Genomic DNA, 20,850 nt, shown 5'->3' with positions numbered 1-20,850 from the left:
TGCTGCACAGAGATGTTTGATACTTTTAGCATTAAACTATACAACACTTTCACTGAGTTTATATATCAAGTGATATGTATGGTATGTAATATCTCGACCAGATGCCTGTCTTTAAATTGACAAAGTAAGTAGGTATTTCAACATCATAATATTTCCTGGAATATGCAAAGTACTTATTGCTTAATTCATACCTTAAAATTCTACAGAGGTATCAATTTTATAACACCTTTCAGGACATCCCACAGTTATTTCAAGCCGGTTATCTACTTTATAGTCCAATGTCAGATGCACTGCAACTTGCATGCCGGGTTCTGACAAACAGATGGAATGGTTTATTTTAGCGATACTGGTGAATGGATTGATGGTGGTCAGAACTCTGGAGATACTTTCTCGGCTAGACTTCAAAATAGTGCCATGAAATCTTTTGCATCCACCTGAGAGAGCGGACAGTGCCTTGGTTTAGTGATTCATTGAAGAGACTGTCCCCGATAACCTTTTGTAATGTTTTTATTCAAGCGGATCCATCACACGACCCATGAAAACTATTGTTCCTGTGGAATTAAATGGCTCACGTTAACATGACATTTTTGTATTGTGTTCATCAAGTTCTGCAGGGTAAAAATTCAATGCCAGTACAGTAAAATTGCTGCATAATGTGCTGCTGTTCGTAACTTGTTTATAAGTGTTATTTTTGAGCAATATTCATTGCAAATGATCAATTACAAATCAAATTATGACCAATGCAAGATGTAGGTAATTAGCGAAAGCATGAAAGATTATGCTCCAAATCATATAAAGCAAATTCACTGGTTAAACCTCGGAGCATGGTTTTCAAATCTGTGCACTAAACATTGGAAAAGACTTTGAAAAGATGCAGGGATGACATGCATGTTCTAGACCAGGAATGAGGGACATGTTAAGCTTGGATTCTTTATCATGTGAGCTTAAAAGATTAATGGAAGATGGCAAACATAATGCACTGTAATTTGAACAGCAACTGCTTCATACGAAAAGCAGTATATGAAAAGGAAACACATCAACAGTGCATTACCTGTGTTGAGATGGCGCAGTAGAAAGAAAAATGGCCTGTCAGCCTTAAATACAAGTGCCCGGGATCTTTTCATTAGAACCATGGCTGAAATAAAATGGAATAAAATTTAAATGGGCAGAACTAAAAAATAGAATTGTTAATTGTTTTGTGAAATATATATCATTGCTTTGAGTCGTATTTTACAATATGGTACCCTTTATCTCAACTCCTTTTCTGCTGTTTTTTTCTCTCCTTCCCACTGCTGTATGTTTCTTCCTGTGCCCCACACTTGCAACCCTCATTCCAAGTAAGCTATATTTTTCTAGTTTCTTTGTAAAATCTGACGACAAGATTTGTCAGATCTTGACAATCTGATCCGGTAATCCATATTCCCAATTTTTCCTAAATGAAATGTGGGTAGCACAGCTACGTAATGGATAGCATAGTGTGGCTCCTGTTAGAGCTTACAGCATCAGGGACTTGGGTTTGATCCTGATCTCGGTGCCTGTCACTGTGGAGTTTGCACATTCTCCCTGTGACCGCATGGGTTTCCTGAGCACTCCGGTTTCTTCCCAGATCCCAAAGTAGGTTTGTAGGTTCATTTTCCTCTGAGAATTGCTCCTTGTGTGTAGGGAGTGGATGAGAAAATGGGATAACATAGAAGTGGTGCAAACAGGTGATCGGGGTGGACTCGGTAGGCATAAAGGCCTGATTCCACGCTGTAACTCAAATCTATATATAAATTACCTGCATGATAGATCGTATATGACAGATGAAGAAATTGATTTTATAAACTTACTTTATTTCTGTTAAAGGGGCTAAATGGTTTGGAGTTTGTAAAATGTGTGCAGGATAATTTTTTTCAGCAATACATAGAGGTACCTACTAGAGAAGTGGCAGTGCTAGACTTCCTGTTAGGAAATGAGACAGGTCAGTTGATGGAGGTATGTGTTGGGGAGTACTTCAGGTCCAGTGATCACAATACCATTACTTTCAATATAATTATGGCAAAGGTCAGAACTGGACTAAGGGTTGAGATTTTTGATTGGAGAAAGGCTAACTTTGAGAAGATGTGAAAGGATTTGAAAGGAGTGAATGTAGTAGAGAAATGGACATTTAAAGGTGACTTTTTAAGAGTACAGAATCTTTATGTCCCTGTTCGGTTGAAAGGAAAGAGTAATAATTGGTAAGAGCCATGGTTTTCAAGGGAAATTGGACACGGTTCGGAAAACGAGAGGGATCTACAATAATAATAGGCAGCATGGAGTAAATGAGGTGCTGGAGGAGTATAAAGAATGTAAAAAGAATCTTAAGAAAGAAATTAGAAAAGCTAAAAGATATGAGGTTGCTTTGGCAAGTAAGGTGAAAGTAAACCCAAAGGGTTTCTACAGCTATATTAATAGCAAAAGGGTAACGAGGGATAAAATCGGTCCATTAGAGAGTCAGAGTGGACAGCCATCTGCAGAGCTAAAAGAGATGGGGGAGATATTAAACAATTTATTATCTTCGGTATTCACCAAGGAGAAGGATATTGAATTATGTGAGGTAAGGGGAACAAGTAGGGTAGCTATGGAAACTATGAGGATCAAAGAAGAGGAAGCACAGACACTTATGAAAAAGTGGATAAGTCTCCAGATCCTGACAGGATATTCCCTAGGACATTGAGGGAAGTTAGTGTAGAAATAGCAGGGGATATGACAGAAATATTTCAAATGTCATTAGAAAGGGGAATAGTGCCGGAGGATTGGAGTACTGCGCATATTGTTCCATTGTTTAAAAAGGGTTCTAAGAGTAAACCTAGCAATTATAGACCTGTTAGTTTGACGTCAGTGGTGGGGAAATTAATGGAAAGGATACTTAGAGATAATATATATTATCTAGGGTCTGATTAGGAACAGTCAACACGGATTTGTGCCTGGAAGGTCATGTTTGACTAATCTTCTTGACATTTTTGAAGAGGTTACTAGGGAAATTGATGAGGGTAAAGCGGTGGATGTTGTCTATATGAACTTCATTAAGGCCTTTGACAATGTTCCACATGGAAGGTTGGTTAAGAAGGTTCAATTGTTGGGTATTAATAGTGGAGTAGCAAGATGCATTCAACAGTGGCTGAATGGGAGATACCAGAGAGTAATGGTGGATAACTGTTTGTCAGGTTGGAGGCCGGTGACTAGTGGGGTGCCTCAGGGATCTGTGTTGGGTCCACTGTTGTTTGTCATATACATCAATGATCTGGATGATGGTGTGGTAAATTGGTTTTGTAAGTATGCAGGTGATACTAAGATAGGTGATGTGTAAGATAGGTGGTGTACAGAAAACCATGAACCTTTGTTACTTCTGAGAAGTGAGATCAACCGACTGACCAAATGGTACCAGCACAATAACCTGGCCCTCAACACCAGCAAAACCAAGGAACTGATTGTGGACTTTGGAAGGGGTAGATGGGAACCCACAGTCCCGTTTATATCAACGAGTCGATGGTGGAAAGGGTCAAGAGCTTCAAATTCCTGGGCAGGCACATCTCTGAAGATCTCTCCTTGTCCGAGAACACTGATGCTATTATAAAGAAAGCACATCAGCTCCTCTACTACCTGAGAAGGTTACGGAGAGTCGGTATGTCACGGAGGACTCTCTCTAACTTCGACAGGTTCTCAGTAGAGAGCATGCTGACCGGTTGCATCATGGCTTGGTTCGGCAACTTGAGTGCCCAGGAGTGAAAAAGACTACAAAAAGTAGTAAACACTGCCCAGTCCATCATCAGTTCTGACCTCACTACCATCGAGGGAATCTCAAAAAGGCTGGCAGCATCAACGAGGACCCACATCATCCTGGCACACACTCATCTCCCCGCTACCTTCAGGTAGAAGGTACAGGAGCCTGAAGACTGCAATGTCCAGGTTCAGGAGTAGCTTCTTTCCCACAGGCATCAGGCTATTAAACTCAACTCAAACAAAACTCTGAACATTAATAGCTCATTATCTGTTTATTTGCACTTTATCTGTTTATTTGTTCATGTGTGTATATATTTATATAATGGTATATGGACACACTAATCTGTTCTGTATTCATGCCTACCATATTCTGTTGTGCTGAAGCAAAGCAAGAATTTAATTGTCCTATCTGGGACACATGACAATAAACTCTCTTGAATCTCTATTCTAGTGCAAGGCAAACTAGTTGGTATTTATTTCTGCACATCTGAGAGCTCTTGTTCTCAAAGTTACATTGGAAGAGCTAACTTATTTCCCGGCAATGAAGACGCTATTTTTTACCCCAAAATAAGGCACAAATATTTACCTGCATCTTGGAGGCCGAAGGTTAGGTTGTTAGCCAAGACATATAACTTGGCTATCCCTCAGTACAGCCACCTCAGGAACGATTCTCCCTCTCCCCCTCCCTCCTTCCCCCTCCCTCCTTGCAGGCGACCTGGGAACTGCAGGCAGTCCCGGTGCATGCAGGTGATGTTGCAGACCCCTGGATAAAACCAAACCCTTGATCCTGTCCCGCCATCCTTTTTTCAAAATGTAGCTACTTAAATTGGGGGTGCGCCTTCATTGCCGGGAAATACGGATTCACAACAATAAATACCTGTCGCAGCTGCAGCTTCAGTGCCATCTTCTGTTACTTCTATTCTTGCTTCATGAATAGCTTCAGAAACAAATAGTTTTTCATGCTCTAAAATTATGAACCATTGTCAGTTATTACTTAGCATTGAAAATCACAATTGCATTTAAAATAGAGGATTATTGGCTATTTATTAGAAACAAATTAATCTGCCACTTTTCTCGCATAGCAATTAAGTAATTTCACTGCATAAATAATATTTAAATAGAAAGATCTAAAATGCTTTAAGTGAAGATCAAGTAGGAATATTAAAATGTATTTTAAATATTAAAATGCTTGAAGGGCCGAATGGCCAACTCCTGCACCTATTGCCTATTGTATTACAATTTTATTTATAGCCATAATCCACCCTAGTTAGGATTAGAGTGCTGCTTACCAGAAATTCCTCTGAAGTCTGCTTTAGTAGGACTGAAAAGATCAGTGATACCCAAAGTTGATAGCACCGTCTTGAGGTTGAATTTACTTTGCACTTTAAACCTAAATATTAAGTGTGATAAGGTGCAATCAGTTTGATGTTCTACAACTGTGGCACTGAGTAGTCCAAAATCATTATCAATGTAAAGTGAATCCAGGTGAGTGTGTAAAGTGAGGATATTCTGATCTTGCCAGTCTTCAGTTTAGTGAATTAGCAAAGTTACCCTTGTGTATTTGTTAAATACTAAGTCACGAAGTGGCAATGTTAGTGTATGAATGTGCACAGCCATTTTCGGTCAGATGACGTTTCATTGTTCATTCTAATGACTTCCCACTATTCAAGTATTTGTGGACATTCCCTCCTGGAGTGTGGGAAAACCAAGATATTCCACCTCTTAAATATTTTCCTTCTGATGAACCAACTCTCACCATTGAGAACATCTCACTACAAGAACAGCAGCACTGATCTACATGCAGTTTTTTTTTTTAAGAATGCCTGTTCAGAGAATGGTAAGTTAAAGGAAATTTACCATTAAAGACGGTTTAAAAAAATGAATTTAACAGCTTGGGTATTAATGCAACATGTAACGCTCTTTATCGATACCAGATTTTTCAGTCTAGTCTAGATAGCTACGTAAAAGTCTCTATAGATCCACAAGTGTGAATTGTCACGCCACTTATCAGTTGTCACTCACTTGGATGGAGGGAATGGAAATAATCCTACCATTTGGAGAAAATAGTGGTGGATCTGCTTTGCATCTACTGATACTATCTGTAACAGGCAGAAAAGGTGATGTACTCTCCAGACAATCCAAGTGTTCCACAACTGAAAGTATGCAAGTCAACAATCATGACCTACACAAGAAATCCATATACGACCTACACAAAGTTATCATGGACACCCAGAGAAAATTCTAGCCTGAGAAAGAGTCCCAGGATAACCATATAGAACCTATCGATTGCGTTAAGGCTTAATTACTTCTACATGTTGCAAAGTGAGGTTCGTGGTATCACTGCCAATAATACATTTTATGCTTGTTTTGAATAGAGGGCAATAGTATAATGTTGCCCACCTCGACAGCTTCTGGTACGCCTATACTCACAACCACTGTTTCAGATGTCAGATCGGCTTTCCTGAGAGTGAACCCATGATATGCAACTGGCTCAGACAGTTTCTCAGTCATGGCCTTAGAATCTATGCAGTCCTGCTGGCAGAAGTATTCATGGACATCATTAACTACTTCCTGCTCCATTCTGAGGTTCCCCCCAGCTTCAAGACAACCAATATAATCCCTGTGGCAAAGAGAAGCAGAGTTGCGTGCCTTCATGGCTATCATGAAATGCATCGAGTAATTGGCCATGGGACACATCAATCCCAGCCTCGCAGACAATTGTGATCTCCAGCAATTTGCCTACCACTGCATCAGGTAAATGGCAGATGCCATTTGCCTAGCCCACCTCATCTGGACATAAAGGACACCAACATCAGACTCCCAATCATTTGACTTCATATCTGCCTTCAACACCATAATTCCAACCAAACTTATCTCCAAACTCCTGGACCGAGGATTCATACTCCCCTTTGCATGGAAACTCCAGCTAAAGTTATTATTTTCAGCCATGGGGAAATTGTTTGAATTGTGGTGTTGTTCCATGGTCAATGTTTTATTTAACTAATGTGTTACTAAAACATTACTGAGGGTGTCATTGACCAATGTATTTGTATATGTACCTCTATGTCTACAAGGGCCAGACTTACCTGGGTAAGAAAACTTCCATTTTCATTCTTCTCATACTTTTTGCCCACGTTGAAAGAGTTTGAGCTGTGATGTGTGGCTCTACATAAGAGAGGCCTTGTTTTCTTTCACTGGGAATGATGATAAACATGCTTACTGTGTGCTCCAGATAGCTGAGTTCAACTATTATAAATCTCTGATTACCTCCGGTCTTGATCTGGCCTTCAATTTAGATGGGGAAGAAATAAATATCAGAATAAATAACCTTGTTTTTAAGAATCTCTTATTCAAGTTATATTCATTGTTTTTATTATCTGGGAGAATGAGGGAGAGGTCTCACAATTGTATGTATTTCTTTCTCGGTCTACTTCGAAAATAGGTTTGATAAAATTTACCCTTGGAAATCTAGAGCTCAAATGGTTTTCACTGCAGCTTGGCAAAGGTCTGAGATTAGAATGGTCTGCACAGGGAGTAAGTCTGCAAAGCGGCAGAGTTGGATGAATCACAGAACCAATTGGGACATTTGTCCCAGGCTAATTTTGAGAGACTTTTGGGTTTTAATATTTTCTTGGAATGGTGAAGTTAATAAGTTAGGTGAAGATGCTCAGAACTATCAATTGTGCAGATAGTCACTCCAATTGCATTTGTGGCCTTTTAAGAGTGTTTTAATTAGTCTTTCAGTAAAATATTGGATTGGAAAATAATAAATGGGCTTTCAAGAAAATTTGGTCAAAGGATTTGGGAGGCAGGTTTGAAAGGGAAAGTTAGTGATAAGTCTTTTAATCAGATTATCATAATTTAATTGAGTTGTATCACTTTAATTGTCATTTCAACTTTTGTTGCACGCTGTTCTTCAATCAAAATTTCAAAAGATTTGATGGGCAGAGCACGTTCTTGTTCAACTCTCAGATCAATCTCATTTCCCAGTAATCTATTGTGTCTTGCGTGAAGTAATACTTCCCCTACTTTTCCAACCACCCACCTATACTTTGGTAATTTACTGTGGCAAGTTAACCTATAAGCATGTTGTTAAGATGTTGATAAACCCATGCAATCAGGGAGAATGTGTGCAAAATCCACAGCGATAGCCCTACCTGCAATATACCTGCAACATCACTTGCATTTTAGAAATGTCTTCCTTATTTTTTTTTAACTAAGCTTATTTTTCTGCTGTAACAAACACTTTGCATTGACTTCATCAACTTCACCACCAATTTTCATCCTGCACTCAAATTTACTAGGACCATCTCCGACACCTCCCTCCCCTTTGTTGATCTCACAGTCTCCATCACAAGAAATAGACTATTGACTAACGTCTGACTCCCACAACTATCTCGACTATTTTTCTTCCCACACTGCTTCCTGCAAAGACTCTATTCCCTACTCCCTCCCCCTAGTCATAACAGAGATGGTTCCCCTTAGTCCTTACCTTCCATCCCATCAGTCGTCGCATACAACGCATAATCCTCCGAAATTTCCGCCACCTCTAACGGGATCCCACTACTCGCCACATTTTCCCATCTTCACCCCTTTCTGCCTTTCGCAGAGACCATTCCCTCTGCAATTCCCTGGTTAACAACCCTTCCCACCCAAACCACCCCCTCCCCAGGTACCGTACCCTGCAACCGCAGAAGATGTAACACCTGTCGCTATACCTCCTCCCTCGACTCGGTCCAGGGACCCCGACAGTCCTTTCAGGTTAGGCAAAGGTTCACTTGTACCTCCTCCAACCTCATCTACTGTATACGTTGTTCAAGATGTGGATTCATACATTGGCGAGTCCAAACGCAGACTGGGCGATCGTTTCGCGGAACCTTCGCTCAGCCCGCGTGAACCAACCCAATCTCCCGTTTGCTGGACACTTTAATTCTCCTTCCCATTCCTACTCAGACATTTCTGTTGTCGGTCTCCTCCATTGTCAGAGTGAGGCTAAATCTTCAGTTTAAACCAGCATCTGGTTCTTAGGGAGCGGCAGTGAGGGAGCAGCCTTATGAAGGAAAGTGTGAGTTTTGGCTCGAGAATCTTTGGCTCGAGAATCTTTGGCTCGAGAGTCTTCGGCGAGGAGACTGAGGAGAGGAGGCTACGCATAAAGCTCGAGAGGACGGAGCGCGGTGAATACGTGGGGGCAGATGATACAGTGTGAGTCTTGCAGAATGAGGGAGCCCAGGGACACAGATGGAGCCTCTGGCTGCTACAACTGTGGCAAGTGCGCTCAGCTTCAGCTCCTAAAGGACCGTGTTGGGGCACTGGAGAAGCAGCTGGATGACCTCAGGACCATCCCGAAAACGAACGTTTCCTGCACAGGACCTACAGTGAGGTAGTCACGCCGAGGATACGGGAAGAACCAAGGTGTGTGACGGAGAAAAAGGGTGGAAATCGTGGAGTGCAGGAGACCCAGGTGGCTGTGCCTAATGAAAACAGGTTCGCCCTCTTGGGAACTGTCCGGGGAGATGATGTTTCCAGTACGTGCGGCGGACACGTTGGTGGCTCCAATCCTGGAGATGGGACTCGACTGGCGAGACCGTCGGGCAGAGCCCTAGCGGTGGGTGACTACATTGTCCGAGGAGCAGACAGGAGATTCTGTGGCGGCAGGCGAGATGCGAGGATGGTCTATTGCCTCCCTGGTGCCAGGGTTCAGGATGTCATGAGCCGAATTCAGAGCATCCTCGAGAGAGAAGATGAACAGCCGGCAGTAGTTGTGCACGTAGGCACAAACGACATCCGGAAGAAGAGGAAGGAGGTTCTCCATTGTGACTTCAGAGAGTTGGGAGGAAGACTGAAATGCCGGACTTCTAGGATGGTTATCTCGGAATTGCTTCCAGTACCTCATGCTAGTGAGGACAGGAACAGGGAGACAGGGGATCTCAATGTGTGGCTGAGGGGCTGGAGCATGGAGCAAGGATTTAGATTTATTGACCACTGGGATCTCTTCTGGGTTAGGGATGACATCTACAAAAGGGACGGTTACACCTTAACTGGAGGGGGACCGACATTCTGGCACGCAGGTTTGCTAGGGCTACACATGTGGGTTTAAACTAAATAGTGGGGGGGGGGGGGGGGGGGGGGCGAGCGATTGATAAATTGGGAGTATAAAGATGGAGTTGAAGGGGAAGTGAATACAGGAAAAATTACAAAAGATTCTCAAATTAATGGGAAGGAAAGATCGAGAATGGACAACAGAGTAAGGTCAGGGCCAATTGCGAGCGGTTCGAGGGGGGAAGTGAATACGGAGGTCAAAGTGCTGTATATGAATGCGCAAAGTGTAAGGAATAAAGTGGACGAGCTTGAGGCTCAGTTAGAAACTAGCAAGTATGAGGTTGTGGGAATTACAGAGACATGGCTGGAAGAGGGCCAGGGCTGGGAACTGAATATTCAAGGGTATACCTCCTATCGAAAAGACAGACAGGTGGGCAAAGGGGGTGGGGTTGCCCTGTTGGTGAGGAATAAAATTCAGTCCCTTGCAAGGGCTGACATTGAAACAGGAGATGTGGAGTCAGTATGGATAGAACTAAGGAATTGTAAGGGTGAAACGACCCTGATGGGAGTAATCTACAGGCCCCCAAACAGTAGCCTGGACATAGGGCGCAAGTTGAATCAGGAGTTAAAATTGGCATGTAGCTAAAGTAATGCTGTGGTTGTTATGGGAGATTTCAACATGCAGGTAGACTGGGAAAATCAGGTTGGCACTGAACCCCAAGAAAGGGACTTTGTAGAGTGCCTTTGTGATGGATTCTTAGAACAACTTGTATTGAAGCCTACCAGGGAGAAGACAATTCTGGATTTAGTGTTATGTAATGAACCGGATTTGAAAAAGGACCTTGTGGTTAAAATAGAATAGAATAGCCTGTAATGAGCCATTAGGAAGCAGTGACCACAACATGGTCAGGTTTAATCTACTATTGGAGAGGGAGAAGGGTAGATTGGAGGTGTCAGTGTTGCAGTTGAATAAAGGGGACTATGGGGCCATGAGGGAGGAGCTGGCCAAAGTTGACTGAAAAGATACACAAGCAGGGATGACAGTGGAACAAAAATGGCAGGTGTTTCTAGGAATAATACAGAAGGTGCAGGTTCAGTTCATTCCTAGGAGGAAGAAAGATTCCAAGGGGTGACCTTGGCTGACAAGGGACGTCAGGGACAGTTTAAAAATTAAAGCGAAGAAGTACAAGGTAGCAAAGATGAGCGGGAAGCAAGAGGATTGGGCACCGCCGTTCACTGTGATCATGGTTGATCATCTACAATCAGTACCCCGTTCCTGCCTTCTCCCTGTATCCCCTGACTCCGCTATCTTTAAGAGCTCTATCTAACTCAAGATAAGCATTGCTAGTCAATCTTTCTCGCAGGACATTAACCAATTTTTTAATTTTTTTACGAACTCTTTCATGGGCACTGATACCTGCTTTCCGTTTCCATTTCTAGTTGAAATTCTTATTTTGAGCTTGTACTTTCATGATTACCAATGGAGCCGAGCAAGCACTATATGCGCATGGCCTATGCCACTTACCATAATTTACTTCTGATACTTGATACATCATTGGTACTTTAATGACAGATCCGTCTGCTTTGGTAAATTTGAAATGCTGCGTCTCTGAGAGTGAAAAGGGATTCTGCCACTTGCTTTTGAAGTGCATAGTGCTGATAACAGCAATCTGCGCTGGCGATGAATCTTCTATTGGCTGAGATATTACATTTTGTATTTCACCTGTAAAGATAATCAAATAATTGCACTATTTTGACTCTCAAGCATTTGTGTTTTTCCATTGAAATAGGCTTGTTATGTTAAAGAGTATAACTAATGGCATAGAGAACAAAACGGCACAAAAACTTAACTCTTGCAATTGATTTGAAATATTATAAAATTTGTTATTTGGGATATTAGGAGTTTTGATTATTACTCTGTTACTTTATATATACACTGTTTAATATTTTTTGGTTCTTTATTACCGCTACAACACCCATAAACCGACTTCCCACAACACCCAGTTTTTCGTAAAACGCACTGAAAGTGAAAAGAATAATTTAAACTGAAACGTAACTACATTGGAACAATAAATTAATTCGAATTCCAAAGAAGTATAATTTAGAACATGATTAGATTAATTCTGTTCTTAATAGATCTTAAGTTTGCCTAAGGGAAGTTAAATTGAACCAACGCTCCTCTCCCCTTGCGGCATTTAAAATATTCCGTATCACTATTTTTAAGAGCGGGGGTGTTTTGGCTAATTCAGATTCAGATTCAATTTTAATTGTCATTGTCAGTGTACAGTACAGAGACAACAAAATGCATTTAGCATCTCCCTGGAAGAGCGACATAGCAAACGATTTGAATAAATAATAATAAGTGTCCGGGGGGGGGGGGTGGTGATTGGCAGTCCCCGAGGTACGTTGTTGAGTAGAGTGACAGCCGCCGGAAAGAAGCTGTTCCTCGACCTGCTGGTTCGGCAACGGAGAGACCTGTAGCGCCTCCCGGATGGTAGGAGGGTAAACAGTCCATGGTTGGGGTGAGAGCAGTCCTTGGCGATGCTGAGCGCCCTCCGCAGACAGCGCTTGCTTTGGACAGACTCAATGGAGGGGAGCGAGGAACCGGTGATGCGTTGGGCAATTTTCACCACCCTCTGCAATGCCTTCCGGTCGGAGACAGAGCAGTTGCCATACCATACTGTGATGCAGTTGGTAAGGATGCTCTCGATGGTGCAGCGGTAGAAGTTCACCAGGATCTGAGGAGACAGATGGACCTTCTTCAGTCTCCTCAGGAAGAAGAGACGCTGATGAGCCTTCTTGATCAGAGTAGAGGTATTGTGGGTCCAAGAGAGGTCATCGGAGATGTTGACTCCCAGGAACCTGAAGCTAGAAACACGTTCCACCTCCGTCCCGTTAATGTGGATGGGGGTGTGCGTGCCGCCTCTGGACTTCCTGAAGTCTACAATGAGCTCCTTGGTCTTCTTGGAGTTAAGGGCCAGGTTGTTGTCTGCGCACCATGCTGCTAAGTGCTGGACTTCCAACTAACTACTTAAAAACTAACTACTACAGAATTCCAATATCCAACTAACTACTTAAAAACGTTCAGGATACGGTCACATTTTTTCAACGCGGTTTCAGGAATGAGGTGGGGGCAGATCAGAGGCTATAAAATTTCCCACCATGAGCTCTTTAATATTTGTTGCATGTAAACCTCTGAGGAGCTGTAAGGTTGTAAAGGCCCGATGTACACGCGACTGTTTCTGGATAATGTTCCTTCACCATTCTGGTTGGAATCTATGAGTCTGCGTTCTCCCTACACAACCTACTGAAAGAACGCGCTTCGTTGTTTCACAGATGTGCGCTAGTGCTGGTTACCTCGACTCCTGGTGCCAACCCACTTGTTTATCAGCGTGGCCGTTTCATTGGGGTTGCCGAAGTTCACCCGCTGCAAGCTCCCGTTTACCCAGATGGCCGTGTCCTCCGAAAATTTGGGAGAGAGCTGGATGCCGGATTCCACGAAGAGGCCACACGACAGATGGATGTTTGGACTATGGCTGGAGTTCGTCAGAGCCCCGTAGGTCGATTGTAACAAATGTTGCACTCGCGAATCTGATAAGCGTTGATAATAGTTATTGCATGCTTTGTGAAACTGATGTAACAAATCTTACATTAGTTGAAATAAATATTCATTTGCTTTATAATTAAAACTGGACATTCAGTGTAAAATCATGAAATCTTTTAGATTAAGGAACTGTCGTCATGCCCAACTATTTGATCCAGTTCTATGACGTTTGCGCCAACTCAAGAAATTGTATCATTTCAGGTCTGGACTGCCCGGGGACCAGGGTTCGGGCTCCGAATCACTTGGGTTGTTTCCGTGCAGCTCCCCAACCTGTCTCCTCAAATTGGTTGGCGGGGTCCCTGTACGCGCCCCTTCACCTAAACATTTAACAATGGTAGCAGCAGTAGAAAACGCTCACAGTTTGACGAATGAATGCGAACAGCACCTCGTATTTCACTTGGGCAGCTTACACTCCAGCAGTATGAATATTGACTTCTCTAACTTCAAGTAATCCTTGCTTTTCCTCTCTCACCGTCCCTCCCCCTTCCTAGTTTCCTAGTGACTACCCCCTTGATTAAATTGTATCTGTATGCTTCGTTGGTACCTTTTCCTAGCTAATAACGATCTATCCTACATTTCCTTGATCCACGTCCCCTTTGATGTCTCGTTTTCACATCATCTCGATGTCTCCTTCTCCCTTGGCTCAGTTTGAAGAAGGGTCTCGACTCTCGACCAGGTAGTGTTGAGAAAGCAGGGACTCTGCAGAAGGACTTGGACAGGTTGGGAGAGTGGATAGAGAGGACCGTGGCAGATAGAAAAGAGTGTAGCAAAGTGTGGAATCTTGCATTTTGGTAGTAGGGATAAAGGCGTAGACTATTTTCTAAATGGGATGGGAATCCAGAAATCGGAGGTGCAAAGGGACGTGGGAGTGCTGGTACACGATTCCCAAATAGTTAATCGGCAAGTCGAATTGATAGTAAAGAAAGCAAACTAAATTCTATCTTTTATTTCAAGGGGGCCTGTATACAAAAACAGGGATGTAATGCTGAGGCTCAAAAAGGTGCCGGTATGGCCGCAATTGGAATATTGTGAGCAATTTTAGGCACCATATCTGCGTCAGGATGTGCTGACTCGGGAAAGGGTCCAGAGGAGGTTTACAAAAATGATTCCAGGAATGAGCAGCCGTTTAGAAGAATGAGAAGGGACCTCATTGAAACATATAGAATAGTGAAAGGCTTGGATAGAGTGGATGTGGAGAGGATGTTTCCACTAGTGGGAGAGTCTAGAACTAGAGGTCATAGCCTTAGAATTACAGGACGTTCTTTTAGGAAGGAGATGAGGAGAAATGTATTTAGTCTGGGTGGTGAATCTGTGGAGTTCTTTGCCACAGAAGGCTGTAGAGGGCAATCCAGTGGATATTTTTAAAGCAGAGAGAGATAGATTCTTGATTAGTACAGGTGTCAGAGGTTATGGTGAGAAGACAGGAGAATGGGATTGGGAGGGAGAGAGATCAGCCATGATTGAATGGCGTAGACTTGATGGGCAGAATGGCCTAATTCTACTCCTATTCCTTATGACCCGACCCTTATGATTCCTTCTATCCGTTGAGTTACTCCAGCATTTTGTGTTATCTTTGGTGACATTTTTATCTTGATGCACTTAATTTGCATTTAATAAAATCAACAATTTACCGTGCAATATAATTAACAATATTCACCAGTACCGCCTACGGTATATACCAAGGAAAGATTTAGTGTGAACCTGGGTGGGGTGAGTGAACTTTTTTTACACAAAGGTTGGTGGGTGTGTGGATCAAGCTGCCGCAGGAGATAGTTGAGGCAGGCATTATCGCAACGTTTAAGAAATATTTAGACAGATACATGTATAGGATAGGTTTAGAGGGGTATGTGCCTAGAGCAGGCAAATGGGATTAGTGCAGATGGGGGCATGTTGGTCGGCTTGGACAAGTCAGCCACAAAGACCGGGACATTCTCCAGGATACATTCACTATTACCATGTACATTATATCCCAGGGCATTGTTCAGGGGCACATTCTCCAGTACCACGCATTGTATAGGGTGATTTCACGAAAGGTCACTGGAGCGTAGATCCGCACCCACGTGACCGAAAATCTCAAGTGCAGGACATGCTAGACATCCGGTACATGTTAGTGGCTGGGAAAACACGTACTTTCCCACCCGTTAAAAACATAGAAAACGGCCAGGTTTTGATCTGCAATTTATTGTGCCAGGCGGGGTGACCGTGAGGCACAGCTACCTAGATTTACAGTAAAAAAAAAAGATAGAAACTAAGGTAAATTAAAGAGGGAGCTGAAGGTGCCAATCCAGCGGAAGTGAACAGCGGACATTTGCCGTGGAGAGCCAATAATGCCTTACTTTTGATGAAATTCAGCGAGCAAACGCGATAATTCCCGATATTTTGGACCTTTAAATCTCCACGGCAAATGTCCGCTATTCACTTCCGCTGGATTGGAACCTTCAGCTCCCTCTTTAATTTACCTTAGTTTCTATATTTTTTTTTAAACTGCAAATCTAGGTAGCTGTGCCTCACGGTCACCCCGACTGGCACAATAAATTGCAGATCAAAATCTGGTCGTTTTCTATGTTTTTAACGGGTGGGAAAGTGCGTGTTTTCCCATCCGCTAACATGTACGGGATGTCTAGCATGTCCTCCACTTGAGATTTTCGGTCACGTGTGTGCAGATCTACGCTCCAGTGACCTTTCGTGAAATCACCCTATATCCCAGAGCATTATTGCCATTCACCAGTACCATGTACAGTGTATCCCAGGGCATTGTTACAGATTATATTCACCACTACCGTGTACAGTGTATCCCAGGGCATTCTCCAGCTGCGCGGAAGTCTCTCCTTTGGCTCCCAATTGCAGGAGCCCCAATGCAAAAGTGACACCCGCAGGCGATATGATGAGGTTGCTCTTCTCTTCAGCGACAGTAAACTGCTGGTAAAGGTTGAGAGCGAACTCTGTGTTCCGTTGCCTGATGAAGTCCTGGAAAGCACTGCTCTCCCACGTTAACTGCAAGTGCAGTAGTAAACTGAGGATCGAGGGGGGACGCATGATAATGTGGCGGCTGTAGCGAGCTTCGACTCTGCCTCGATGAGGCTCAGTGCCTATAAGATGCAGGCAAATGAGGTGGGGGAAACAAACAAAACATTGCTCGTCTTCAGCTTTGCAGCGAGTGCACAACACATTACTTAACACAACTAAAGTATAAATGTGGCCATAAGGTCCATATCGTCTGACGCATAATGCAATATATTTTTTAAGGTATTTGCATAATTCTTTTGACTAGATTGATGACGTTTGCAACTCGGTCACCGTTACACAAAAACGCGACAGGCAATATAAGGTTTCTGCAGTGATAATAACAATGTTCCCGTGCTGTTGATGAAGTTGGCCAGGAGAGGGAGCACTTCCTCTTCAAAAGTTTCAAAGCTCTTTTATTATCACGTGTATTTATTGTATTGTATTGTATATCTTTATTGTCATTTCCTGAGTATTCACATACCCAGAGGAAACAAAAAAACGTTGCTCAACCAGTGTCCATTCAGTGTGCATTAAAAATAAATAGAAATAAAAATACATATATCATGAACAAATTTAACACTCTACTAAACATTCAACAGGTGTTCCGATCGGCAGCGGCACGACAGTGGCTCTGCTGCAGTGTGTCCAGGTTGGTGGTTGGTGCGCGATACTTTGGCAGGGGGCAAAGTCCGTTTATCAGTCTTATAGCCTGCGGGAAGAAGCTGAGGAGCATCCTGCTGGTTTTGCAGTTAATGCTCCTGTACCTCTTCCCAGATGGCAGGATGGTGAATATGTGATGCGATGGGTGGTAGGGGTCTTTGATGATGGAGATGGCTCTGCTGATACATCTCTTCCTGTATATGTCCAGCAGGAAAGGGTGTGGAGCACCAATAATCCAAAAAGTGTGCCAATTAAGGTACAGTGATATGTGAATTACCATGCAGCCACACTAAAAAAAACCCAACAAGACATACAACTATATAAAAGTTAACATTAACATCCACCACAGTGGATTCCCCACATTTCTCACTGTGATGGAAGGCTACAAAGTCTAATCTGCCTCTACTTTAAAAAAAATTAAAGACTCTTTTCACTACCGTTGGAGGAAAAGAGTTCCAAAGCCATACAAACCTGAAAGACAAAACAATATCTCTTCATCTTTGCTTTACATTTTAAAACACCAACCTTTAGTCCTTGATTCTCCCAAAACTGGAAACATTATCTCCAAATCCACCCTGCCAAATCCCATCATGATCTTATATTTCATGTCCCCCTTTGAACTTTATCGAATACAAACCTTCCCTTATTTCAACTCTTAATTTTATAACAACCTTGCCATTTGTGATATTAGTCTAGTACACCCTCTCTGAACTGCTTCCAACATTAAAATCTTTCCTTAAGTAAGGAAAACAGTACCGTACACAGTATTCCAGATGTGGTCACACTAATCCCCAATATATGGCTCCTTTTTAATTCAATTTTTGAAGCAATATATGATAGTGTTCTGTAGACACAGGGACTGCAGATGTTGGAATCTTCAGCAAATATCACACACTGCTGGATGAACTCAACGGGTCAAGCAACATTCGGTTCGGGACCCTTAGACTGATTGTAGTCAGAGAAAGGAAGCTGCAAGCGAGGTGGGGACTTGACAAAGCAGGTCGGTGATAGGTGGACACAGGTGACAGTGGTTAATTGGCAGATAGGTGGACAAAGGCCAGAGATGACAAGTTGACAATTCTATGGTGCTCTAATAATTCTAATTACTTGCCTGCCTTTTACGGATCAAGCACTCAGACATTTTGATCCCATCTGCGCCTCAGATCTCTGCAGTATGTCATCATTAAGTATAGAAGTTGCTAGGTCATTTTGTAGTTGTATAAAACATTGGTAAGGCCAATGGTATTGTGTTCAGTTCTGGGCACCATGTTATAGAAAATATGTTGTCGAGCTGGAAAGGGTACAGTGAAGATTTACAAGGATGTTGCCTGGGCAAGAGGGTCTGAGCTTTAGGGAATGGTTGAGTAGGCCTGGATTCTATTGCTTGGAGCACAGAAGGATGAGGGGTGATCTTATTGATGGGTATAAAATCATGCAAGGAATAGATCGATTAGATGCACATAGTCTCTTGCCCAGTGTAGGTGAATCAAGGACCAGAGGGCATAGGTTTAAGGTGGAAAAGATTTAATAGGAATCTGAGGGATAATTTTTTCACACAAAGGATGGTGGGTGTATGGAACAAGCTGCCTGAGGAAGTGGTTGAGGCAGGGATTATCCCAACATTTAAGAAACAGACAGGTACATGGATAGGACAGATTTGGAGGGTTTATGGACCAAACGGAACAGATTGAGCTAGTGTAGCTGGGACATGTTGGCTGGTTTGGGCAAGTTGGGCCGACGGGCTTGTTTCCATGCTAGGTCACTCTATGACTCTATTTAGGCAATATGCTTTTTTTTTAAAGTCCTGTCAAAATAGATGTTTTTGTAATCTCCCACATTCCACTCCTTTTGCCAAATCTTTGAGCTCCCACAACCTACCCTAGTTCCCCCCTTGTCTATCTTTGTGTCATCTGCACATTTAGCAACCTTATCTTGGTGCCTTCACTTCATTTACTCTTTAGCTAAGCTTACTGGGCTTTGTAACGGTTGTGCACTGATTTGTAATTCCAACTAAGCACCTTATCCTGTTTAATTTTGAATGGTACAATGCTGCCTCTCTGATCAAATGACCTGATCAATATCACACTACTGTTAGTATGCCTAAGAATGTCCTTGATGTACTTCAGACAAAGTGATTCTCATATTTTACATGTTAATATTTCTAAAATAACTTGATCCAACATTTCTAAAATCTCATCATCACACCCTGGAACATTTCAAACACAAACAATCAGACCCAAGTAAATCATAATAATGTTTCCCTGCAACTCTCTTTTACTATTCCTTTTTAAAATGCAACAAGCTTTCCCTTATACTTACTAATTTTATGTAAGTGTGATTATTTTTAACTACGACCGATCTGAAGCCGCAAAACCATTATGCGGAAAATACATTAAGGAGAATTTTTTTTAACTTTTTGGTAAACAAAATTGCTTTACAAACATCAAGAATAGACCCCTGCAATCCTGCCCATGTTAGAATCAAATGTTAACTTGTCTTTTCAGGAAAGCTGTTATTTGACACGGGGGCAGGTTACGCTAGTGAGCTGAGTAGGGTTTCTGTGAGTTGAAGACAATTCGCACCTGGATGATTTGGTGTAAGTAAGCTCCACGCAAATTATTGGATAAGAAATGAGGGGGGGGGAAGCAACGTGTTAGGCTTGCAGGCAACTTCTCAACATAGAACAGTGCAGCATAGGAACAGACCCCTTCCAAACCACAATGTCCATGTTGAACAAGATGCCACTAATCTCCTCTGCCAGTAAACCCACCAAAACCATTCTATCCACTTCTGTTGCTGCTTCTGGGGGACTGTAGACTCCAAGAGCTTCTGTAACAATGCCATTAACCATTGATTTTCACCTTATATTCGACTTCCCAAAGAGCAATGATTTCTTGGGAAATAACTACAAACCCATATATTTAAAAACAAATCAGTTTGTTAATTGTCACAGTTGATGTTTGCATAAATTTATTTCCTTATGTTTGCATTCTGTTTTCAGGTGACTTCCCTCCTCAGCCTGTTGATTGGACTGGAACAACTCTCCCTCAGACAGCGTCAACAATTTATTTTCACACTAGCAACCCACCCCCCACCTTAAAAACAAATCTCACCAAAGCCTTTGGTCCATTTTCCTCTAATGGCCACCCAGCTTCCCCCTGAAACCTCCCAAGCCTACTTGTGAAATTGGGAGTCTTACACCTTAACTGCCCCCTGGTGGAGAGAAGCTTCTGCTGCAGTACCTATATTTTAAAAAAAACTGTCTTGATCTTTGTTACTGTCTTTGTGGCACCTGGAAGTATCATCTGCTCTCAAATCCTCTTATGAGCCTGAGAAGAGAAAACTGACGTGTTCTTGTGGCAATGGTCCAGACTTTTCCATAATTTCTCATAACCAACTCCTCCATTTCTTGTGAATCTTTCTTTCACACCGACTGCCTCTTTCTCCTTACTTATTGAAGCTCAGAAAATTGCAGATGCTGGAAATATGAAATATAAGCTACAAACGCTGGAAACTCTCAGAGGCACCCGTGAAAAGCGAGACGGTGTTACCGTTCCAGTTTGAAGAATCTTCTTCAGAAATTGAAACAGTTTTTCTTTCCACCGACACTGTCTGTCCGCTGAGTGCTTTCAGTAGTCATTCTATCATTCCAGAGAAGATCTTTGGACCTTAGTTTGCAGTGTTAATGTGCCCACCTGATCTCACCGCATCTCATCTTTCATCTTATCTCATCTCTCAGCTTTTGCTGCCATCACCCCACTTTCAACTGCTTATTCATCATTTTACCCACTTTAGTAATT

The 20,850-nt window shown here is 42.5% G+C and overlaps 1 protein-coding gene across 1 annotated transcript; it reads right to left on the bottom strand.

Annotated features, from left to right (window-relative positions):
* Positions 1-473: 473 nt before the first annotated feature.
* serpine3 (serpin peptidase inhibitor, clade E (nexin, plasminogen activator inhibitor type 1), member 3) lies at positions 474-16,814 on the bottom strand. The gene is made up of 8 exons (XM_055644210.1): positions 16,146-16,814; positions 13,655-13,695; positions 13,138-13,371; positions 11,306-11,503; positions 6,828-7,026; positions 5,031-5,131; positions 4,619-4,705; positions 474-1,135 (listed from the first exon to the last, which is right to left on the bottom strand). Exons 1-8 carry the CDS (start codon positions 16,418-16,420, stop codon positions 945-947), a joined length of 1,326 nt encoding a protein of 441 aa, XP_055500185.1. The 5' UTR covers positions 16,421-16,814; the 3' UTR covers positions 474-944.
* Between the last annotated feature and the right edge of the window lie 4,036 nt (positions 16,815-20,850).

This window comes from Leucoraja erinacea, chromosome 13 (assembly GCF_028641065.1).
Source record: "Leucoraja erinacea ecotype New England chromosome 13, Leri_hhj_1, whole genome shotgun sequence".
Classification (NCBI taxonomy): Eukaryota; Metazoa; Chordata; class Chondrichthyes; order Rajiformes; family Rajidae; genus Leucoraja; species Leucoraja erinaceus.
The sequence above is the reverse complement of the archived record's forward strand: the minus strand, read 5'-3'. Positions and strand labels throughout refer to the sequence as shown.